The 25981-nt window shown below is 45.2% G+C and overlaps 1 protein-coding gene across 1 annotated transcript in view; it reads left to right on the top strand.

The window, feature by feature from the left end:
- Positions 1–25981, top strand: part of CLHC1 (clathrin heavy chain linker domain containing 1) — a 70082-nt gene that overhangs the window by 21340 nt on the left and 22761 nt on the right. The window contains exons 5-8 of the mRNA XM_040351661.1: positions 1554–1755; positions 5039–5154; positions 18252–18342; positions 22801–22907. Coding sequence (XP_040207595.1) covers positions 1554–1755; positions 5039–5154; positions 18252–18342; positions 22801–22907 — 516 coding nt within the window. The remainder of the gene's footprint in view (positions 1–1553; positions 1756–5038; positions 5155–18251; positions 18343–22800; positions 22908–25981) is intronic.

Genomic DNA, 25981 nt, shown 5'->3' with positions numbered 1-25981 from the left:
CTTACCACGGGATCAGCTGTGACCAATCACAGCTGATCATCGCCTGAACCAGAAAGTGCCGGTAAACGGCATTCCTCTGTTCACGCTGACAGGGAGAGACGATCAGCGTCTCTCCCTGTCAGGGGATGGGGGGGGGGGGGGGTCTGTGCTGATAGTCAGCACATTGATTATCAGCACAGCCCCCTCAGATGTGCCACCGCAGCTGCCAATAAGTGCCCATCAGCTGCCAGTCAGTGCCCCATCAGAAAAACTGATGTCAGTGCCCATATCAGTGGCAATCATTGTCCAGCAGTAACACCTGTCAGTACCTCATCATTAGAGCTGCCCATCACAGCCGCCTGTCAGTGCCCATCAGTGCTGCATATTAGTGCCGCCTATCAGTGCCCATCAATTCTACATATCAGTGCCCTCCTCATCAGTGGCGCCTTATTAGTGCCCATCAGTGGCGCCTCATTAGTGCCCATCAGTGGTGCCTCATTAGTGCCCATCAGTGCCGCCTCATCAGTGCCGCCTCATCAGTGCCCATCATTGAAGGAGAAAACTAAATTTTATAACCAAAACAAAGAAAAACATATTGGGGTAGATTCTCAGACAAGATACGACGACGTATCTCCAGATACGACGGCATATCTCTGAGTCTGAGCGGTCGTATCTATGCGCCTGATTCATAGAATCAGTTACGCATAGATTTCTATTAGATCCGACCGGCGTAAGTCTCTTACGCCGTCGGATCTTAACTGCATATTTACGCTGGCCGCTAGGGGCGTGTACGCTGATTTACGCCTAGAATATGTAAATCGGCTAGATACGCGAATTTACGAACGTACGCCCGGCCGATGCAGTACATTTACGCTGTTTACGTTAGGCTTTTCCCGGTGTAAAGTTACCCCTGCTATATGAGGCGTATATGCGGCGTACCAATGTTAAGTATGGCCTTCGTTCCCGCAACGAAATTTGAAAAATTTACGTTGTTTGCGTAAGTCGTCCGTGAATGGGGCTGGACGTCATTTACGTTGACGTCGAAACCAATACGTCCTTGCGGCGTACTTTGGAGCAATGCACACTGGGAAATTCCACGGACGGCGCATGCGCCATTCGGGAAAAACGTCAATCACATCGGGTCAAGCCTAATTTACATAACACACGCCCACCTCTTCACAATTTAAATTAGGCGGGCTTACGCCGGCCTATTTACGCTACGCCGCCGCAACTTTCTTTTAAGAATACGGCACTTGCCTGTAAAAGTTGCGGAGGCGTAACGTAAATAGGATACGTTACGCCTGCACAAAGAAACGCCGATCTACGTGAATCTACCCCATTTAAAAAAAAATTTTTAGGACTTTTTTAGATTGTTTAGCAAAAAATAAAAATCCCAGCAGTGATCAAATACCACCAAAAAAAAAGCTTTGTTTGTGGGAAGAAAATTATAAAAATTTAGTTTGGGTACAGTGTCGCATTACCGCGCAATTGTCATTCAAAGTGCGACAGTGCTGAAAGCTGAAAATGGGGGCCCCTTGTGAGATCACGTGTAATGACCTGTTTCCTTTTCCTAGGTATGTCTATAGAAGATTCTCTTGATATGAGCGCTCTTGAAAAATACCAGCAACAGTTAGATCAAAAGAAGCAACAATTAATTGCCAGCATGACCACCAAATACGTTCCCATCCAAAGGAAACAGGAACTGGATATAAAACTAAGCCTTGCTTTGCAGGAAAGGGAAGAAGCTGAACAAATAAACAAGAATCTGATGGACAGGTAAAACACATGTGGCAAAATAATCAATATGATGGTTTGGTATCCTTAAAATTTCAAGTGGAGTTCCACCCATAAATATAACATTACATCAGTAGTTTTAAAAAAATGTCATTAGTCCTTTACGAAAAAATTTTTTTTTTTAGATGCCTTCAAAGTGTTGTTGCTAGGCAGAATAGTTAATCTTCCCACTTCCTGCACCTAGGTGCTTAATGCTTCCTAACCTACACCGCACAGACTCCTGGGAATGTAGTGGGTGTAACTTTCCAGGAGTCTGTGCACTCCCCAGTCTCGAAGAATCATGTGACTTGGACAGCACAGGTGCTGAAACCTGATCTGACACTGCTTGTGCAGCACTGAGCATGTGCGAGATCTGCAAGGCTGAAATCCAGGAAGTCATACAGTCTGGCTTCATGATGCCCACACTTAAGATGGCCCCAGTCAATTTCTATTTTATAAAGTGTCTAAATGCTGTAACAACCTAACAAAACGGACCTTAGTTTACAAACTAACTTTACTAGAATACATTAAGCTTGTGTATTACAGGGGTATTTATATTTAAAAAGTGAAATTGTGGCCGGAACTCCGCTTTAAAATCAATGTAAAAAAAAAATCCTAAATCAGATAAAAGAATGAAAAACCAGATAAAATAACTCGCAACATGCTTTAAATTTTTTATTTTCCTTTATTTCCTTTTTCCTTTTTCCCCTGACTGTGCCGCTATATACCCTTTTTCTCTCTGTGCCCCTTGAGTCACTGTGGGACCTAGTCCTGTGCGAGTCTCTGCAACAAAATGCGCGCTCCCACTCAGTACTACAACGCTACATGCAACATGTGTGCCCCCACTCTGTACTGCTAATCTACATGCAATGTGCATGCTCCCACTCTGTACTTCAACTCTACGTCCAACATGCATGCTCCCAATCTGTACTACAGTGCTACATGCAACATGTGTGCCCCCACTCTGTACTGCAAGTCTACATGCAACATGCACGCTCCCACTCTGTACTACAATGCTACATGCAACATGTGTGCCCCCACTCTGTACTACAACGCTACATGCAACATGTGTGCCCCCACTCTGTACTGCAAGTCTACATGCAATGTGCGTGCTCCTACTCTGTACTACAATGCTACATGCAACATGTGTGCCCCCACTCTGTACTGCAAGTCTACATGCAATGTGTGTGCTCCCACTCCATACTACAATGCTACATGCAACATGTGTGCCCCCACTCTGTACTGCAAGTCTACATGCAACATGCACGCTCCCACTCTGTACTACAATGCTACATGCAACATGTGTGCCCCCACTCTGTACTGCAAGTCTACATGCAACATGCACGCTCCCACTCTGTACTACAATGCTACATGCAACATCTGTGCCCCCACTCTGTACTGCAAGTCTACATGCAACATGCACGCTCCCACTCTGTACTACAATGCTACATGCAACATCTGTGCCCCCACTCTGTACTGCAAGTCTACATGCAACATGCACGCTCCCACTCTGTACTACAATGCTACATGCAACATCTGTGCCCCCACTCTGTACTGCAAGTCTACATGCAACATGCACGCTCCCACTCTGTACTACAATGCTACATGCAACATCTGTGCCCCCACTCTGTACTTCAAGTCTACATGCAATGTGCACGCTCCCAATCTGTACTTCAACTCTACGTCCAACATGCATGCTCCCACGCTGTACTACAACTCTACATGCATCATGCACGCTCCCACTCCTTACTACAACTCTACATGCAATGTGTGTGCTTCCACTCTGTACTACAAATCTACATGCAACATGCACGCTCCCACTTCGTACTACAACTCTACATGCAACATGCACATTCCCACTCTTTACTACAACTTTGTGCCCCCACTCCGTACTACAACTCTACATGCAATTTGTGTGCTTTTTCTCTGTACTACAAAATCTACATTCAACATGCACGCTCCCACTCTGTACTGCAACTCTACATGCAATGTGTGTGCTTCCACTCAGTACTACAAATCTACATGCAACATGCACACTCCCACTGTGTACTACAACTCAACATGCACACTCCCACTCTGTACTGCAACTCTACATGCAACATGCATGCTCCCACTCCGTACTACAACTCTACATGCAACATGCACGCTCCCACTCCGTACTACAACTCTACATGCAGCATGCACATTCCCACTCTTTACTACAACTTTACATACAGTGTGCGTGCTTCCACTCTGTACTACAACTCTACATGCAATGTAAAATCCCCATCCCTCCTCCAATTTTCTTCCATATAAGAAAATTGGCTTCTGAGCTGCTCTGCAGAAGCCGTCTTCTGCTAAGAGTAAAGAACATAAAACACATCAGCATGTTGTAAATGTAAGTATTTGTAAGACCGGATTTAGTCATGATTGAGAAAATACGAGTCCCCCATCACTTTTAAATGACCCCCTCCACGGGAGATTTGATAATAGTTGCTACTAAGTAAATGCTTTAAACTTTGTAGCTGATCACTTAAAGTGATTTATACATTGGCCCAGATTCAGAGAGCAATTGCGCCTGCGTAACCATAGTTACGCAGCGCAATTGCTGACTTGCTCCGGCGTTACGAATGCTCCTGATTCAGGAACATCGTAACGCCGACTGCAGCCTAAAATCTGTGTGGCATAAGGCTCTTATGCCACGCAGATTTTAGGCTGCATTCTTGCGATGACTACTAGGGGGCGCTCCCATTGTGCTCAGTGTATAGTATGCAAATTGCATACTAACACCGATTCACAATGTTGCGCGGGCCCTGCGTACGCAATTTACGGAGTTTCTGTACGGCGTCTTTAGCGTAAGGCTGCCCCTTCTAATAGTAGGGGCAGCCAATGCTAAAGTATACCCGCCGTTCCCGCGTCGTGAAATTTGAATTTCACGTCGTTTGCGTAAGTGATTCGTGAATGGCGCTGGACGCCATTCACGTTCACTTGGAAGCAAATGACGTCCTTGCGACGTCGGGAAAGTTTCCCGACGGAGCATGCGCTCTACGCTCGGCGCGGGAGCGCGCCTAATTTAAATGATTCCCTCATTTACATTAGGCGCCCTTACGCAGGGCAATTTTAAAGAGCGCGCAGCGCAGCAAATTTGCGGGGGCGCAGGGCAAAAACGCTGCCCTGTGCCTTCCGTAAAAAAGGGGCAAATTCTACCTGAATCTGGGCCATTGTTGTGAATGTCTCTTCAGCTTCATCTATTCCGTGTCATATATAATTCATGTGATGTAATAGTTTGGATTCTCATTTCCTTTAGTTACCGGAAGAAAAGAGCCGTTGCGGATGCGATAGCGTCTTGGGCAAAATCTAATAAAAATGTTGGCCTCTATGAGACATTAGCGGAAGTGATAGAGAAAGAAAGCGAATTAAAAGGTATATTGTGTCCAGATATATGCATTGTATTCATTTCCTATTTTCACCAACACATGTGAAGATGCTTGAGGGTGTACTATGTCTTCATTAACCACTTCCCGTCCACCATATAGCAGAATGACGGCCGGAAAGTGGTTGCAATATCCTGACTGGGCATCATATGACATCCGGCAGGATAAGACACTGGCGCAAAGCGTGGCGATCGGTGGTGTGGTGTGTTACTCTGACACATCGCCAATCCCTGTAAAGAGCTTATGATGTAGACTCTTTACCATGTGATCAGCTGTGTCCAATCACAGCTCATCACATGGTAACCAGGAAGTGCCATTTATCGGCTTTTTCTCTACTCGCGCTGACGAGCCATGAGTAGAGGAGAGCCGATCGACTGCTCTTCTGACAGGGGGGGGGGGGGGGGGGCGGCGTTAATAATCAGTGCATTGATTATCAGTGCAGACCCATCAAGGGTGCCCACTATAGCCCACCAGAGATGCCCATTAGAGCCCACCAGGGATGCCAATCAGTGCCCATTAAAAATGTGATTGCCTGTCAGTGCCTCCTAATCAGTGCCGCCTATCCGTGCTCATTAGAGCCCGTCAGTACAGCCTCATTAGTGAAGGAGAAAACATACTTATTTACAAAGTTTGATAACAGAAACAAACTTGTTTCTTCTAAAGTTTCTGGCCCAGATCCACAAAGATCTGCCTATCTTTAGGCAAGCGTAGCGTATCTCAGATACACTACGCCGCCGTAACTTACAGCGTACTTTCCGTATCCATAAAGAATTTGCGCCGTAAGTTACGGCAGCGTAGTGTAAATGTGTCGGCGTAAGGGCGCGCAATTCAAATGACTAACATGTGGGCGTGTTTTATGTTTATTCCACTTGACCCCACGTAAATTACGTTTTTTTTTAACGGCGCATGAGCCGTCCGTGGGGGTATCCCAGTGCGCATGCTCGAAATCACGTCGCAAATAGTAAATGCTTTCGACGTGAGCGTAATTTATGCAAAGCCCTATTCGCGAACGTTTTACGCAAACGACGTAAAATTCGACACTGTCCCGACGTCCATACTTAACATTGCGTACGCCTCATAGACCCAGGGGTAACGTTACGCCGAAAAAAGCCTTACGTAAACGACGTAAAAAAATGTGCCGGGCGGACGTACGTTTGAGGATCGGCGTATCTAGCTACTTTGCATACTCTACACGGAAATCAACGAAAGCGCCACCTAGCGGCCAGCGTAAATATGCACCTAAGATCCGACAGCGTACTAAGACGTACGTCAGTCGGATCGAGCCCACATTCAGTCGTATCTTGCTTTGTGGATACAAAACAAAGATACGACGGGGCATCTTAGAACTTACGCGGCGTATCAATAGATACGCCGGCGTAAGTTCTTTGTGGATCTGGGCCTCTGTCTTTCTTTTTTTTTTTTTTTTTTTTGTAGGGCAAAAAATAAAAACGCAGTTGTGATCAAATACCAACAAAAGAAAGCTCTATTTGTGGTTAAAAAAAAAATATAAAAATGTTGTTTGGATACAGCGTTGCATGACTGCGCAATTGTCATTCAAAATGTGACAGCGCTGAAAGCTGCGAATTGGCCTGGGCAGGAAGGGGGTGAAAGTGCCCAGTGTTGAAGGGGTTAAAGTGATTGTAAACCTCAGCCATCAAATCTGAACAAAGCATATTTCTTTATAGTGTGTACTTTTCTCAATCCAGAGCACCAAGTGTCATTTCTGTCTGCTGCTTCTTTCCTCTCCTATCGGCATGTATCTTTTCTGACAAGTTTTTCATGACACCGAGAGAGAAAAATGGTGACGGGGAGAGATTTCCAGCACTCAACCTATGATTGGCTGCTTCAGCCCTGTTCCTGTGTGCTGTGTGCATTGGGGTGTCCCTTCCCTCCAATCAGCTCTCACTGAGCTCTGCAGAGTAACTTCAGCCCCCTGCTTTGTGAAAGCTCAGACAAGCTATATAAATTATGCACTTTAAAACAGCTGTAGAGAAGAGAAGACTTCAGATAAACAGGTACAATGTATGTAGGAGGATTTGTTTAATCTGAGGCCAGTCACTTTATTGGGTAAATATAAGGATTTACAGTCACTTTAACAGTGGGGCATATCACAGCTGTATCTGGTAGCTGCAATAAAGTGATTTTTAAATTTTTTTTTTTTTTCTCAAATAAAAATAACAAGCATGTTATACCTACCTGCTCTGTGCCTTGGTTTTTCACAGAGCAGCTCGGATCCTCCTTTTCTGGGTGTTGAAAGAACAGCAGCAAGTAATGTAACCACTTGCCGACTGCCTTTTCGCATATATACTGCGGCAAGGCTGCGCAAACGGACGTACCTGTACATCAGTCCGTGCATGTGGTATTGCGGGCGGGAGCAACCCGGCCAAGAGAGTGCTCCCACGTGTCCGGCGGACTCAATGTCCGCTGGCCACCCACGATCACGATAAAGAGAGAAAGAATGGGGATCTGCCTATGTAAACAAGGTGGATCCCCATTCTGATAGTGGACAGCACAGAGATCTGCGGCCAGATCCACATAGCTCCGCATAATTTTAGGTAGGCGTAGCGTATCGTAGTTACGATACGCCGCCGCTACTTTGAGAGGCAAGTGCTGTATTCACAAAGCACTTGCGTCTAAAGTTACGGCGGCGTAGCGTATTAGGGCAGGTGTAAGCCCGCCTAATTCAAATGTAGAAGCTGTGGGCGTGTTTTATGTATATTAACTGTGACCCCACGTAAATGACGTTTCGATCGGCGCATGCGTCGTCCGGGGACGTATCCCAGTGCGCATGCTCCAAATGACGTCGGCAAATCGTCATGCTTTCTACATGAACGTAAATTATGGTCAGCCCCATTCACGGACGAGTTACGCAAACAACGTAAAATTTGAAAAATTTGACGCGGTTCCGACGTCCATACTTAAAATTGGCTGCGCCATGTTTTTGGTGGTTTATCTTTACGCCTGAAAACCCCTTACGTAAACGGCGTATCTTTTTTTTTTTATAAATCTCTTTATTTAAATTTTCTTTTTTTATCCATACAAGAAATTAAAATCATACACATACATTACATTCATATTGTACTTTACTTAAACTCTAATGACATCAACATTAACCTTATTCTCAATACATTCATGCAATCCTTACATCCAATATCATTCATTCTTCTTCCTCCCTCCCCCCCCCTCTCCCAATGGTGTGATTATCCCCCCAATTCTCCCCTCATCCTGACGCTGTTATAGAGTTTTCTATCCAGTTTGCCCATATTCTTCTATATTTCTCCCCATGTCCTCTATTACAATATGTTTCTCTATATAATATCAGGTTGCTGTTTACTAAATTTTTCCACTGTGCTATTGATGGGGCCTCTGTTTTTTTCCAATTTAGCACTATTACTTTCCTGGCATAGAATAGTAGCAGGCCTATCTGCGTTTTCCTTTCTTTTGCAATAGCATTACCCTCTATTAGTCCCAGGAGGCATATCTCTACTTCTTGTTCCAACCTTACAGATGTCACCCTTGCTATCATTGTCAAGATTTCACTCCAAAATGCTACTATTTTTGGACAGAGCCAGAATATATGTATAAAGTCCCCTGGGGCCACTACACACCTCCAACAGTTCTGAGAATTGCTCGGTGAAATCCTATGCAACTTGTATGGTGTATAATGGCTCCTATGTATGATTTTATATTGTATCAATTTATCACGGAGTGATATTAAAATCTGCAAAGGGAACCTCCATACTTCCTCCCATTTCCTCAAACCCGGGGCTTCTCTCTTCCAGTTTTCCTTTAGTTTACTTATGTCATACGGTGTAGTATTTATCATGTATCTATAGAAGTTTGAAATTGTCCGTTTCCCACCTTTTATCATTTGTTCCACCTCATGTTCCCTCAGCAGCGGGGTCCCCTCTGGGAACTGGGCTATTGTGGCATGATTAAGCTGCCTATATCTAAACGCATAGCTCTCAGGGATGTTCCAGATCTGTCTCATTTCCACATATGATAAGAACTTTCCCTCTTGTATCAACTGTGATATTTTCTTCACCCCATATTTGGTCCATGCTCCCGGATCCTGAACTGAGTCTAGATGTGGCAATTCCGGATTCCTCCATAAAGGGGTATTCGGAGATGGAATATTTTTTTTTTTCCCTCCTCTCTTCCTATAACCGCCTTCCATATTTTAACTGTTGTTTTCATTGCTGGCGTTAAGTCTCTTCTGGTTTTAATACCCCTATATAGCAATCCCTGTAATGCCTCCACCGACTGGACTACTGCTGCTTCCAACATAGTGGCCGCATCGTATCCATCCGGATTCAACCATCTCCCTGCTGTCACCAACTGTGCCGCTATATAATATTTATGAAAGTCTGGAAATGCCAATCCCCCCTGTTCTTCTGGTCTCATAAGTGTACTTAGTTTAATTCTAGCTGATTTATTAGCCCAGATAAATGCAGATAGCATTCCATGTAGCTGTGTAAAAAAACTTTTTGGTAGCCACTGTGGGGAGTTTCTAAAGGCGTATAAAAACTTGGGCAATACCTTCATCTTCACTAGGTTTATTCGTCCCTGCAAGGACAGAGGCAATGTTGCCCAAATCTTTATTTTCCTACCAAGTTCCTGTACCTCTGGATCCAAATTTAATTTTCGAAAGTCTTCAACCTGTCTTGATATGTCAATACCTAGGTATCTGAATTCCGATACCCATTTTAATGGCGTATTTGGGGCCGCTGGTTTTTTTGCTCCTTGATCTATAGGGAATAATATTGACTTGCCCCAATTTACTTTAAGTCCTGTGTATTCTGAGTATACATTCAGCACCTCTAGAGCTCCTTCCAGAGATGGACCTGCATCTCTCAAAAACAGAAGCATGTCATCGGCATACAAGGCTACCCTCTCCTCCAGCCCCCCCACCCGGAGTCCCTGAATGTTAGGTGTGGTCCTAAGAGCCTCTGCCACCGGCTCTATTGCAATTGCAAAGAGTGCCGGAGAGAGAGGGCAGCCCTGCCTCGTACCCCTATATAATTGAAAGAAAGACGACAATCTTCCCCCTAGTTTTACTGCAGACATTGGCCTTTCATATATTATTTGGATCCACCTGATAAATACTAAAGGGAATCCCATCCTCCTGAGTATTTCCCAGAGGAATGGCCACTCCACCGTATCAAAAGCTTTCTCGATATCTAATGAGGCCACTGTCCTTGATCCCTCGTGCATATGATGTGTATGTATATTCGTATAGAGCCTACGTAAATTAACATCTGTTGTTCTTTGTGGCATAAATCCTGTTTGATCTGAGTCTATTATATTTTTAAGCAGAGGCTGTACTCTAAGTGTTAGTATTTTTGTCAGTATTTTGAGATCTGTATTTAATAATGCGATTGGTCTATATGATGAACACAGCTTTGAGTCTTTTTTTTCCTTATGTATTAGTGTTATGTGTGCCTCTCTCATAGATTCCGGCAGGGATCCTTGCATTAACCCGCTTGTATATACTTCTGCTAATCTTGGGGCTACTAATGTTCCATATCTTCTATAAAATTCGACAGGTATGCCGTCTGGGCCTGGTGCCTTTCCTCCCGAAAATGTTCGTATAACCTCCATAATTTCTTCCACCCCAATGGGCCCAACCAATTTTTTCCTCTCCTCATCTGACAGCCACCCCAAGGCTATCCGGTCCAAAAGGTCCGTCATACCCTCTGGGCAGGAGCCAGAAGAAAGGGAGGAAGTATAAAGCTTACTATAATAATCTTTAAAGGCCTCCAGTATTTCTTTGGGTTCCTTTACTATTTGTCCATTTAAATCCTCAATCTCTGATATAATTGTGGCTTGGTGTTCTTGTTGCGCTAACCTTGCCAGAAATCTGCCCCCTCTATCTCCCTGTTCAAAGATATTCTGCCTATTTTTATGTATTTCCAGTCTTGTTATTTCTTCCATATGTAGTTGTAAGTCTCTATGTGCTGCCATCATTTCATCAAAGTTGGTGCTACTGGGGTCCTGTCCATATCTCATCCTTTGTATATCAATCTGCCTTTTCAACTCTTGCTCCTTCACCTTTTGTTTTTTATTAACTGTTGAGACATTTGATATGTATTGCCCTCGTGTGTATGCTTTAAACGCATCCCACACCATCTCTACCGAGGCTGATCCTGCGTTGTTCTCCCAATATTCCCTCATTATTAGTTCCATTTTCTCCACTATGTCTGGGTGATCTATCCATTGTGGAGTTAATCTCCACAGAGACGCATTTTCGGGAGTTGGAGTACGTACTGACAGAAATAAAGGGGAGTGATCCGAAAGACCACTTGGCAGGTATTTGGCCTCCACTATGTCTGCTAACATCGTGGGATCTGTAAATGCCAAGTCTATTCTAGATGCCGTCTTATAAGAGGTAGAAAAACAAGAATATCCTCTTTCTTCTGGGTTCTTCCAACGCCAGACTTCCGTTACCCCCATTACCTGTGCCCAGTTCAATAGTTCTGTTGAATATTGTTTCTGGGGTTTTGGTCTATCCAACTCTGATGATAGGACTGCATTAAAATCTCCTATTAATATCAATCTCGCTGGCATATGCTGAATGATTTTTTCCATTATCTCATTCAGCACAGCTACCGAGAATGGAGGTGGAATATACACAGCTGCCATAACATATCTCTGGTTGCCTATCTTATATAGCAGAATAACATATTTCCCATTCGCGTCTGTATAGACCTTCTCTATTTCTCCTGTAAAGGATTTATTCACCAGAATCGACACCCCTCTAGCATATGAAGAATATGTAGAATGGTATGTTTTCTGTATCCAAGGTTTTTTCAACGTTATTATCTTTTTCCCCATTAAATGTGTCTCCTGTAGCACAATCAATTGGGGTGAAATTTTTTTTATATACTGAAACATCAATGCTCGTTTAAACCTTGAATTCAGACCTCGAACATTCCAGGATAAAATCGAAAAGCAGTTATCCTTCCCGGACATAATATCTAGAATATGTAAAGAATTTATACCTCCATTGTTCACTGTACCACTCCATTTTTTTGGATGGTATCTCTTGGGTATCTAAATCGCACCATTGGTCTCTCCCTTCCCCCCATTCATTCCTCACTTTTACATTCATTCCCCCTCCCCCCACCCTACCCCTTTCCACTCCCCTCTCTTTTATCTTCCCCCATCCATTCTTGGATGGGAGTGGAGAGGGATTTCCTCTATCCCCTAACTTACTGACCATAATCTCTTTTTTAGGTCTAGTATCTAACATAGCCCGTCTTTCTTCCCTAGTGTATAGAAAAGACCCGTTCCTATCTCCCATTCACTCGTGTGGCGGGCTCCTCTTCTCGACTACATAATTTAATTGCACGCCTATATTGTTTATATTATTATTCCATACCTTGAGACCTTCCACAAAGAAGAGAGAGGAGAGGGAGAAAAAAAAAAAAAAGGGGAAAGGAAACCCTACACATGATAGAATGAAGGAGGGGGAAGAGTGTAGTTCCCGTCTACATGCTTTTTAGAACACCCAGATATCCAAGTGCTCATTATTAATTAAGTCAAACATGCCGATCAAAACTAATTAATTTTCATAATCCGTCACTCATTCTTCATATATAGAGGAACATAACATAAACTTTATAGAATATTATCCCCCCCTATACCTTTTTATACCCTTCCCCCCAGACCACCCCCCCCCCCCCCCTAAAAAAAAAAAAAAAAAAAAAACCCTTTCCTCTTATTACATACTCTTATGTTACTACCAATTCCATAAATCAACCGTGGATATTGTATTCACAAAGCACAGGTGTTGAAAGAACAGCAGCAAGTAATGTAACCACTTGCCGACTGCCTTTTCGCATATATACTGCGGCAAGGCTGCGCAAACCGACGTACCTGTACATCAGTCCGTGCATGTGGTATTGCGGGCGGGAGCAACCCGGCCAAGAGAGTGCTCCCACGTGTCCGGCGGACTCAATGTCCGCTGGCCACCCACGATCACGATAAAGAGAGAAAGAATGGGGATCTGCGTTTGTAAACAAGGTGGATCCCCATTCTGATAGTGGACAGCACAGAGATCTGCGGCCAGATCCACATAGCTCCGCATAATTTTAGGTAGGCGTAGCGCATCGTAGTTACGCTACGCCGCCGCTACTTTGAGAGGCAAGTGCTGTATTCACAAAGCACTTGCGTCTAAAGTTACGGCGGCGTAGCGTATTAGGGCAGGTGTAAGCCCGCCTAATTCAAATGTAGAAGCTGTGGGCGTGTTTTATGTATATTAACTGTGACCCCACGTAAATGACGTTTCGATCGGCGCATGCGTCGTCCGTGGACGTATCCCAGTGCGCATGCTCCAAATGACGTCGGCAAATCGTCATACTTTCGACATGAACGTAAATTATGGTCAGCCCCATTCACGGACGAGTTACGCAAACAACGTAAAATTTGAAAAATTTGACGCGGTTCCGACGTCCATACTTAAAATTGGCTGCACCATGTTTTTGGTGGTTTATCTTTACGCCTGAAAACCCCTTACGTAAACGGCGTATCTTTACTGCGACGGCCGGGCGTACGTTCGTGAATAGGCGTATCTAGCTGATTTACATATTCTAGGCGTAAATCAGCGTACACGCCCCTAGCGGCCAGCGTAAATATGCAGTTAAGATACAACGGCGTAGGAGACTTACGCCGGCCGTATCTTAGCAACATTTAAGCGTATCTCAGTTTGAGAATACGCTTAAAGTTGCGACGGCGGGGATTCGGACTTACGACGGCGTATCTACTGATACGCCCATCGTAAGTCTTTGTGGATCTGGCCCCTGGTGTTTCTAGGAATTTAGCAACAGTAATCTCTGTGTTGTCCCAGCAAGCACATCCCCCACACAGTTAGAACAAAACCCAGGGAACACATGTAACCCCTTGATTGCCCCCTAGTGTTAACTCACTGCCTTCACTGCCTGTGTAATTTATACATTGATCAGTGCATTTTTTTTTTAGCTCTGATCACTGTAAAATGTCTCTGGTGTGTGTAGTTGTATCCTCCTCCTGTTTCCTGTTCCATAATAAAGACATGTTGTAAGATATGTTCAGCTATTTCTCCATGAAAGTAAAGGTATTCTCTGCATACAACAAGCTTCCGGGGCATGATTCAATAACCTACCAATAGGTTATGGGCTCAAGCCTAGCCAGCAGGACCAGGCACCCATGCGGGCATGCTCTTGAGTCCCGCGGCTGTGTCCATTGACACAGACAGCAGGACTCGGACTATTTGATTGATGGCAGCGGGAGCCAATGCCAGTCCCAGATTTTGGGTAATCATCATATCAGGAATAGGGGAGATTGAAAGAAAATCCCAAATTTTAGGTTGTTGCCAGACTAGGAATAGAGGAGACTACAGAGTGGTGAAGATCTAGCTCAGGGGTGGGCAAACTTTTCGAGGGCCGCAATGGGTTCATATATTGGACCCGGGGGCCGGACCAAGAGTAGATGGATGGTGTGTATGTGTGAATTAATATAAATTTTATTTAAATTTGTAACATTAAATGTTTAGATTAATTTAAGGTAGAAAAGCATAAAAATAGTTATTTTACAAAACTACAATTGATGGCACAGTGGCTGCATTTGATGGTATGGCACAGTGGCTGCATTTGATGGCATGGCACAGTGGTGACAATTGATGGCACAGTGGCTGCATTTGGCATGGCACAGTGGTGACAATTGATGGCACAGTGATTGCTTTTGATGGCATGGCACAGTGGTGACAATTGATGGGCACGGTGGCTGCGTTTGATGGCATGGCACAGTGGCTGCATTTGGCATGGCACGGTGGTGACAATTGATGGCACAGTGATTGCTTTTGATGGCATGGCACAGTGGTGACAATTGATGGCACAGTGGCTGCGTTTGATGGCATGGCACAGTGGCTGCATTTGGCATGGCACGGTGGTGACAATTGATGGCACAGTGATTGCTTTTGATGGCATGGCACAGTGGTGACAATTGATGGGCACAGTGGCTTGCGTTTGATGGCATGGCACAGTGGCTGCATTTGGCATGGCACAGTGGTGACAATTGATGGCACAGTGATTTTAAATGATTCTTTTTGGCCTCTCTTACCATATCCTGCTGTTCGCGCGCTGTGTGATCACGTGACCGCCGTGTTATCTGTAGCCTCCGGCCAGCTCCTTTCATGTGTCTCCCGTGGCAGTGACGTAGGTGGCACCGCCCTCTCAGAGGAATTCCCCAATCCCCCTGGGCGAGAGGCGATCGGAGGCGGAGCGCCCACAGCCTATCTGCGCTCGCCTTGCTCCAGCCCCCTCGAAGCATGGACCGCAAAGCCGCGGCCTCAATTAGTGGCGATCGCGGCACGAGAAGATCGCGGGTGGGAGACAAATTAAAAGGTCTGCCGGGCCGTATACGGCCCGCGGGCCGTAGTTTGCCCATTCCTGATCTAGCTGAATAGTTCATAATGCCAAAAAAGGCAGCTGGATTCAAGGGACTTAGTGCAGCTCCTCAGCAGATGGATGAATAGTATCTAGTAATGTAAAGGAGACCCAAGAGGTCGCTTCTAAGTGCCGCAGATTAAATCATGTATTTGTAAAAAAAAAAATGCAAATTAGCCACTCACATTAAGTAGCATCTCAAGCTTAAAATGCATGAAGACCTGGGTCGTCTGGAGCAGATGGGAGCAACACCGCCAGTGTTAGGAGATGCATTAAGCTACGCATTTAGAAGCAGCAACACCTCTTTCTCAAGCCTGTCAGACTTGAAAAAGAGGTGTTGCCGCCTTGAACTGCATAGCCACATCCCCTCCATCTACTCTGATGTCATTGGTTGATTTCTATGATGTCAGGCTGGCTCCTGAGCTGATTTATTTTCTGGTTTTCTCCTAACACTGGCAGCGTTGCTTCCATCTGCTTCAGGCGACCCAGGTCCTCATGAAGGACAGCTTTTAAGCTTTATTGAGATTCCTACTTCATGTGATTGACAAATTTGCTTTTTTTTTTTACTAATAAATAATTTTAACTACTGCACTTAGAAGCGCCCTTTTGTGTTGCCTTTAATTATACAAATAACCAATGATCACTTCTCCTGGCAGTGAACAAGCTCCCATCTCTAGTGTGATGTCCTGTATGGACCATGTTCAGTGAGGGGCTGCCCATGACAGACAGCCAACTCCTACCCCCTCGGCCTAGAATGGCAGCAGCTACTGGGAAATGTGCAGTATTTGCATGGTACTGGGATTTGATAATCTGAGGGTTTCTGATGGCTTTATTATGGTATAGATGCAATTGTAAGCTTATCTGTACTTTTAATGGATCTTTAACTGAGCACAGGTTTACTTGAACCACTTGCTTACTGGGCACATATACCCCCTTCCTGCCCAGGCGAAATTTCAGCTTTCAGCACTGCGTCGCTTTAAATTAAAATTGCGTGGTTGTGCGACGTCCCTCCCAAACAAAATTGATGTTCTTTTTTTTCCCCACAAATAGAGCTTTCTTTTGGTGGTATTTGATCACCTCTGCGGTTTTTATTTTTTGCGCTATAAACAAAAAAAAAAGCGTCAATTTTGAAAAAAAAATTTAGGCCGATACGTATTCTACATATTTTTGGTAAAAAAAAAAAAATAATAAAAAAATCGCAATAAGCGTATAGTGATTGGTTTGCGCAAAAGTTATATAGCCGGATTTAGAGAGATCGGCGCATCTATAGATAGGCGTAGCGCATCTCATATGCGCTACGCCGTCGTAACATTGAGAGACAAGTACTGTATTCACAAAGCACTTGCTCCCATATGTGCGCCGGCGTAACGTAAATGGGCCGGCGTAAGCCCGCGTAATTCAAAGTAGGCAGGTAGTGGGCGTGTTGTATTAAAATGAGTTGTGACCCCATGTAAATGCATGGCCGTACGAACGGCGCATGCGCGCGCATTCTCAGAATCTCGTCGCAAATACTTCCTAAGAAACGACGGCTCAATGCGTACGACGTGAGCGTAACTTACGCCCAGCCTCATTCACGTATGACTTACGTAAAATCCGACTGCAGTTCCGACGTCCATACCCTAAACGACTTGGACCAGCTATTTGGTGGTTTAACTTTACGCCGGAAAAACGCCTTACGTAAACAACGTTCATGAATTAGCGTATCTCGCTAATTTACATATTCAACGCGTAAATCAACGGAAGCGCCCCTAGTGGCCAGCGTAAATATGCACCCAAAGATACGACGGCGTAGGAGACTTACGTCGGTCGTATCTTGCCACAATTCAGGCGTATCTGATTTTGAGAATCATTGCATAGATACGACGGCGCACATTTGGACTTACGACGGCGTATCAGTAGATACGCCGGCGTAAGTCTACCTGAATCCGGCTATTAGTGGCTACAAAATAGGGGATGGAATTCTGAAATTTTTTTTATTTATTTTTTTACTAGTAATGCGGCGATCTGCGAATTTTGTCAGGACTGCGATATTATGGCGGACACATCGGACACATTTGACACATTTTTGGGACCATTCACATTAATACAGCGAACAGCGCTATAAAAACGCACTGATTACTGTATAAATGTGACTGGCAGGGAAGGGGTTAACACTAGGGGGCGAGGAAGGGGTTAAATGTGGATCCTGGGAGTGATTCTTACTGTGGGGGGAGGGGGGTGACTGGGGGAGGTGACCGATGCTGTGTCCCTATGTACAAGAGACACAGCAACGGTCTCCTCTCCCTGACAGGACGTGGAGCTCTGTGTTTACACACAGAGCTCCACGTCCCTGCTCTGTCATTGCCGATCGCGGGTACCTGGCGGACATCGTGGCCACTAGGCACGCGCATCGGCATCGTGGTGACGCGGCGCCCCCCTCAGTGGCCGGAGGACCCGAGGCCGTAAAAAGACGGCCTCCTGGATTTATAGAGCCACCTTGAGGCCATCTTTTTACTATGGCCCGGGACTGAAGTAGTTAATATCAGAGCTGAATACCTGATTTACCTGTAAAATCCATATTCCAAATGGCAAGCGCTTGTGAGAGGACAAATCGTATTTGCACTGTCAAAAAATGAATTTGTTTTTCTCACGGAAGTCTTTTTTTTTATGACTTTGTATTTAGCTACAGATGAGACAGCGCCCGCTAATGTGTTTGATGATCTGGAGCCAAAGAAGAGTATGGAAGCTGAATCCTTACTAGAATATGTAGAAAGGTAACGACTTGGCTTTTCCACATTCCTAATATTACATATTAAAATAAAAAACAACATCGCACTTAAGAATACAGCAATATAATTAGATCCATTTTTTTTTTAACAGCGTCATTGGCCTTTACTTAGTAGTCCAACCAAGGATGGAACGGTCTGCCTAAAAATGTGTATTCCAGCACAAGTGCATTTATTTATTACAGTGCCGTCAATTTATGCAGTGCTCTATATCGAGTGTACCCGAGTGTACTGCACTCGGTATATGTCCGCGGCGGCGCTCAGAAAGCAGGGGTCGGCGTATAACGCGCACCCACAATTTCCCCCTGATTTTAAGGGGAAAAAAGTGCGCGTTATATGCCGATAAATATGATGTATATATATATACACACAGTGGAACCTTGGATTATGAGCATAATCCGTTCCAGGAGAATGCTTGTAATCCAAAGCACTCGCATTTCAAATCGAGTGTTCCCATAGAAGTCAATGGAAACAAAGATAATTTGTTCCGCATTGACTTCTATGGCATGCAATACCATATGTGGCCAGAGGCGTGGGGTGCTGGAGAGCCTCTTACTCGGGGAGAGCTCGGCTGATCTCAGAAACCCTCGAAAAGGTTCGGGAACTGAGTATTTCTGAGTGATTATGGGTATTTCCGAAGGGCTCCAAACCGCTCCGAGTGTCACCGGCCTCCCCGCACCTCTGGCCAAATGTGGTACTGCACACCCCATTAGCTTGAATTCTGCTTGTTTTGCGAGACAACACTAGCAAACCGAGTCCAATTTTTTTTTTTAAATGCTTGTTAAATGCGTTACTCGTAAACCAAGGTTCCACTGTGTGTATATATAAAGGGTAAACTGTGCCTGCGTGTTATACTCAGGGGGCCGTGGAAAGTTTTTTTTCCTGAAACTTCCCTCTTACAGTTAGAGTGCGTGTTAAACGCCGATAAATACAGTATATATTTACTCTATATATTCTACTACACATTCACATCAGTGCCTGCCCTCAAGGAGCTCATAATCTAAGGTTCCTAACTCACATTTATACATACACATATAAGAGAGAAGGGTTGGCAACTTCAAAGTCCTTGTTACAAAATTATATTGGCTACATATGAGCATTAAAAAGCAAACACTGACGCATTTCGACCTGAGCCTAAGGGCCCTTTCACACTGGTGCGTTTTTGCTGCGTTTTTGCAGCGTTTTCGCGGTAAAAATAGTGCTATTAAAATGCTCCCCATGCCCCTCTCCATTGAAATGAATTAAAAATGCGGTAAAAACGCTGTAAAATTGCGGTGTTTTACCGCGATTTTAACGCTCCATTTTTACCGTGTTTTTACAGCGGTTTTTAATTCATTTCAATGGGGGGGGCACGGGGAGCGTTTTATGAGCGTTTTAATATCGCTATTTTTACCGCGATAACGCTGCAAAAACGCACCAGTGTGAAAGGACCCTTATGCTGGCCATACACTATACGAAAAATCGGGCGAAATTCGGTCGTTCAGACCGTTCGTTTTTCGAACAGTTAATGGGCACAAAATCGATAATCGTTGGGACGTTTTTGAGCCGAAAAAACGAAAGACAAGTTTGGAAATTTTCTGTCGAACGAACGATAAAATCGGAAGGTTAATGTGTTTCCCGTCCGAACTTTCTGCACTAGGTATATGTAAAAAAAAAATCATTACATGATGGCACTATCGTTTGCGCTCACGACCAAACGTTCGTTTTGCGAAAGTTCGTTCGGACGATTTTTCGTGGAGTGTATGGCCAGCATTAGTCATACATACACATACTAGGGCCAATTTTTATAGGAGCCAATTAACCTACCAGCATGTCTTTGGAGTGAAAGGAAACCCACACAGGCACAGGAAAAGGATACAAATTCCAGGCAGATAGTGTCGTGGTTGGAATTTTGACTTTCACCCATTACACTGCAGGATGGCATAGGTAGAAGTGTTTGCAATTTAGACTGAGGAATAAGGTGATTGATGCCCAATGCATTATTTAATTTTATGTTTTTCTCCTGAGCCTGCAGTTAAAGCCTGGAGGGGCTTTAACTGGGCAAGAATCATACTCTCCAAAACAATATGCTTGAAGAATGTTATTTTAGTATAGGACTGTGCAAAATGGACCTTTACGGTGGAAGCCATGCCCAAAACAAAGTCAAGCGATGGCAACAGACTACTTACCAATACTGCTGATAGGCTCCCTGCAACTGATCTTTTCCCCAGGACTGATTACCATGCCTTGTTTCACACAGTGCCTCCATGTGGAAGTGGCCTTTTTTTGTATAGCAACAGGGTTTTTTTCATGTCAGACACCTTGGGGGAGATTCAGATAGAGATACGACGGCGGATCTATGCAGCTGATTCATAGAATCAGGTTCCGCATAGATCTCCCTAAGATCCGACAGATGTAGGTGACTTACACCGTCGGATCTTAGGCTGCAATTCCCCGCCGGCCGCTAGGTGGCGCTTTGTTTTTTTACGCGACGAATATGCAAATGCCGATTTCCACCGATTCAGAAACGAACGCCCGCCCGTCTCTTTTTTTTTTCGTCGCTTGCGTTCGGCTTTTTCCGGCGTATAGTTACCACTGCTATGTGAGGCGTATCCTATGTTAAGTATGGCCGTCGTTCCCACGCCGAGTTTTGAATTTTTACGTCGTTTGCGTAAGTCCATTCAGAAAAGCACTGGACGCAAGTTACGCTGACGCCGAAACCAATGACGTCCTAGCGACGTCATTGGGAGCAATGCACGTCGGGAAAATTTGCAGACGGTGCATGCGCAGTTAAATCGGCGCGGGGACGCGCCTGATTTAAATACTACACTCCCCCTCGCCGCGGAATTTGAATTCCACCGGGGGATTTACGATACGCCGCCGCAAGTTTTGAGGTAAGTGCTTTCTGAATACAGCACTAGCCTCTCAAACTTGCGCCGGTGGATCGTAAATCAGATAGATTACGCGGATCTAAAGACCCGCTAATCTATCTGAATCTACCCCAGTGTTTTTTTCATGTCAGACACATTTACCCAATGATGGGTGAACTGATAACTGTGGGGAGAGGGTGATCATAACAAAGCAGCAGGAGAGGTGGAGAAAGCACAGATTCACACAATAAATAAAATAGAAGCAGGGAGATCCTTCCACTGAAGGTCCTGAGGTACAGCTTCCTCTCCAACGCCCTTCAGAATAACAGCGAGCAGCACAGAAATGTCATCACCAGCTTGTGGGTAGGGCGCAGCGTAGCAAAAATACACTCATAGGCCGAGGAAGATGAAAATAGTGTATTGTGAAAAACAAGGAAAGGGAAATTTGGGACTTTAAATGAGGTGTATGCAGGGCCGATCCTCCCTATAGGCTTACTATGCAAGCCGCTTAGGGCCCCGCAAAGCTGCGAAGGGCCCCCCAAATTACTAGAGGCCCCGTCTGGTGAGAAGTCATTTTCGCCCCCTCACCCCGCTTCTAAAATCGCTGGCTGAGCCATTTCCGACAGCAGAACACCCCCTCCCCCCGCTTCTCAACTTTCTTTAATGTGACATGTCACTGTCGTCAGCGCCCTCCGCTTCTCATTTTTAATGTGCCATGTCATTTTGCTTAGGGCCCCAGGGAGGTCAGGATCGGTACTGGGTGTATGAGTATAGCACCTCCATCCCTGGTTTGGAAAAATTAAATAATTGTGAAAGTCCCAACAATTTACAAACGGGCCCAGTGGTTAGGCCCAGCCGACCGGAGCCACTTACAAACAGTAGCAGAAGATTGAGGCCCTGGAATGATGCCGACAGCTTGTGCAGCGAGGTCCACAACCAAACCAGAGGCTTCCTACAAGAAAATAGTGTAGTCCCTGCTCTTTCCCAACTTCTCAGGAACCTTACCCTGCCGTTAAGCATTGTCCCTGCCAGACGGGCAACCTGTCCCTACACTGGCTGGAGAGCCACTGAAACAGCCGGAAAGGCCAGTTGGCTGAGCGCGGCAAGCCTCGGAAAGACTCCATTCCTGAGCCTTGCCGAAGGTCAGCCGAACTGTCCTCGGGCCTTTCTGTGCATTTCGGCTCCGGTGCCCCCCGACCTCAGGCCAAACGCGGTACTGCACACCACTTTGGCCTGAATCCTGCTTGTTTTACGAGACACTCACAAACCGAGTTAGGATTTTAGGAAATACAGTTCTCTTATTGCGAAACGCTTGTTAACCGCATTACTCGCAATCCGAGGTTCCACTGTAGGTCCATTTTAACTCTTTCCTGAAAACCAATTTTAAAACAATTAAAAATGAACAGACAAAGCTGCCAAACAGTTTTCTCTTGGGAATAAGAAATGTTATTCTTGGCACAAACCACTGTGATAGTGACATGACAAAGCTAATTAACCTTATTTAATGCGATGCCCTTGTGGCAGCTAATAAGCTGTCCTTTTTGAACACAAAGTTATATACTCCAGCGCTCAGAATGTATGCTTTGTCCTTTCCCAGATTTAATGAGCTGTTAGTCAGCGGACAGTACAAGGCTGCGGCTATCTATGCAGCGCATAGTCCCAGGGGCATTCTCAGAAATACAGAAACCATGGAGAGGTTTAAAGGTAAGACAAATCCTGTACTTTTTGTGTTGCCATATTAAACAGTAAAAACTGTGTATAGAAATGTTGTAGTGAAACTATCTTTTACCCATAGTGGGCAAGCAGGTTCACATGACCACAGGAGCATTCACTTACCCACACTGCACTGCTGGCTCGGCCATAACGCTGTTTAGATTTTTTTCATTGTGCTTATCACTTTGGTGGAGCACTACTAACCACTTAAGACCCGGACCTTTAGGCAGCTAAAGGACCCGGCCAGGTTTTGCGATTCGGCACTGTGTTGCTTTAACAGACAATTGCGCGGTCGTGCGACGTGGCTCCCAAACAAAATTGGCGTCCTTTTTTTCCCACAAATAGAGCTTTGTTTTGGTGGTATTTGATCACCTCTGCGGTTTTTATTTTTTGCGCTATAAACAAAAATAGAGCGACAATTTTGAAAAAAAAACAAAACAATGGGGTAGATTCAGGTACGACTTGTACCGTTTTAACACTGCACCTCCGTAAATTTCCTGCGCTACGCTTGATTCACGGAGCAGTAGCTTCGTAATTTGCGTGGGCGCTCCTGAAAAATGCCCGGCGTAAGCGTGCGTAATTTAAATGATCCCATAGGTGGCGTGGATCATTTAAATTAGGCGCGTTCCCGCGCCGAACGTAGTGCGCATGCTCCGTCGGTAAACTTTCCCGATGTGCATTGCGGTAAATGACGTCGCAAGGACGTCATTTGCTTCAAAGTGAACGTGAATGGCGTCGAGCGCCATTCACGATTCACTTACGCAAACAACGTATTTTTCAAATTTCGCGACGTGGGAACAACGGGTATACTTAGCATTGGCTGCGCCTGCTAATAGCAGGAGCAGCCTTATGTGGAACCCGACGAACGCAAACGACGTAAACTGCGTACGCAGGGCGCGTGTACGGTTGTGAATCGGCGTTAGTATGCAATTTGCATACTCTACGCTGACCACTACGGGAACGCCACCTAGCGGCCTGCGTAAGAATGCAGCCTAAGATATGACGGCATAAGAGCCTTATGCCAGGCATATCTTAGGCTGCAGTCGGCGTATCGAGCTCTCTGAATCAGGAGCATTCGATACGCCGGAGCAAGTAAGCAATTGCGCTGCATAACTATGGTTACGCAGACGCAATTGCTTACTGAATCTGCCCCAATATTTTTAACTTTTTGCTATAATAAATATCCCCCAAAAATATATAAAAAAACTATTGTTTTCCTCCGTTTAGGCAGACATGTATTCTTCTACATATTTTTGGCAAAAAAAATTGCAATAAGCATTTATTGATTGGTTTGCGCAAAAGTTATAGCGTCTACAATATAGGGGATAGTTTTATGGCATTTTTATTAATATATTTTTTTTTTTACTAGTAATGGCGGTGATTAGCGATTTTTATCGTGACTGCAACATTATGGCGGACACATCAGACACTTTTGACGCTATTTTGGGACCATTGTCATTTATACAGCGATCGGTGCTATAAAAATGCACTGGTTACTGTGAAGGGGTTAACAACCAGCAGGCAAGGAAGGGGTTAAGTGTGTCCTTGGGAGTAATTCTAACTGTGTGGGGGCTGGGCTTACTGTAACACGACACTGATCGCTGCTCCCGATGACAGGGAGCAGACGATCAGTGTCCTGTCACTAGGCAGAACAGGGAGATGCCTTGTTTACACAGGCATCCCCCCATTTTGAAGCTCCGTGAAATGATCGCAGGGCACCGGTGGACATTGAGTCCGCGGGTCCCGTGGGCACGGTCACGGAGCTCGTGGCAGGGGCGCGCGTTCGCCCACACAGTGGCAAATTTAAAGGAACGTATAACGCTAAACCTACTCTATGCCACATTCCAAGCCAATTTATCTTTCGCTGTAAAGAAGAAATCACTATACTTACCTGTTCTGCAGCCACTTGACAAAGGGGTTCATTTTGTGGGCCTGTGTGCCGATGCCATCTGCTGGGTGGATGGTTGCATGCATAACCTGCATGTCAGGTCACCTGAGGCCAGGTGACAGGTGCACATCACTGGGTTTAGGAGCGCACCGCTAAGATTGTGGACCCTTTGGCTGACTGTTGCAGATGGCGCTCTGGGTGGTTCAGGAAAGCAGCTCCACTTGAGCACAGACATGGATCAAACGGGCAGCTAGCGCATAAGATTCCCCAGGGCGTGGAGTCTAAGAGCCAGCAGGTTTTCACCAGAGCCTCTGATGGTGAGGATGGACTTTGCTGTAGCTGACTCCAGGTCCAGCGCCATTGGTAGCCGAGTAAACCGGAAGTGACGTTGTGACGTCGCTTCCGTTTTTACAGAGTAAAGACTGGAACAAAGCCGTTTCTGGTTTTTAGCTGCATCGGTTGTTATCCCTGGAAAGCCAACCGCTGGCCCAAAAAAAACAGTACAGGGATGATGCCTGCAGCTGCGGGCATCATGCCGGTATAGCCCCCTAAACCCGAGGATGCATATAGGCGTACGCTCGGCAGAAAGGGGATAAAGTAGCAATTGGATTTATTATTATAGAGGATTTATATAGCGCCAACAGTTTGCACAGCACTTTACAACATGGGGGCAAACAGTACAGTTACAATACAATTGAATACAGGAGGGATCAGAGGGCCCTGCTCGTTAGAGCTTACAGTCTAGAAGGGAGGGTCAAGTTGTGGGGGATGATCAGATGGAGAAAATGAAAATAAAGCAGTTCAGTGTGGGTAGGATAGGCTTCTCTGAAGAGGAGGGTTTTCAGGGATCGTCTAAAAGCTAATAGAGTAGGGGAGATATTCAGGCAGATTGGGGTAAGGAGTTCCATAGGATTGGAGAGGCTCTGGAAAAGTCCTGGAGGCGAGCATTGAAGGTGGTAACGAGGGAGCTATAGAGGAGGGGGTCTTGAGAAGATCGAAGAGACAACGATTAGGTTGGTATTTTGAGACTAGGTCAGTGATGTAGCTGGGGGCAGAGTTGTGGATGGCTTTCTAAGTAGTTATTCGTATTTTGAATTTAATTTGTTGGGTGAGCGAAAGCCAGTGGAGGGATTGACAGAGGAGTAGCAGAGACCGAGCGATTGATAAGGTGGATGAG

This window comes from Rana temporaria, chromosome 4 (genome assembly GCF_905171775.1).
Source record: "Rana temporaria chromosome 4, aRanTem1.1, whole genome shotgun sequence".
In the NCBI taxonomy this organism is placed as follows: domain Eukaryota; kingdom Metazoa; phylum Chordata; class Amphibia; order Anura; family Ranidae; genus Rana; species Rana temporaria.
Note: the sequence above shows the minus strand (reverse complement) of the source record. Positions and strands in the feature narration are given on the sequence as shown.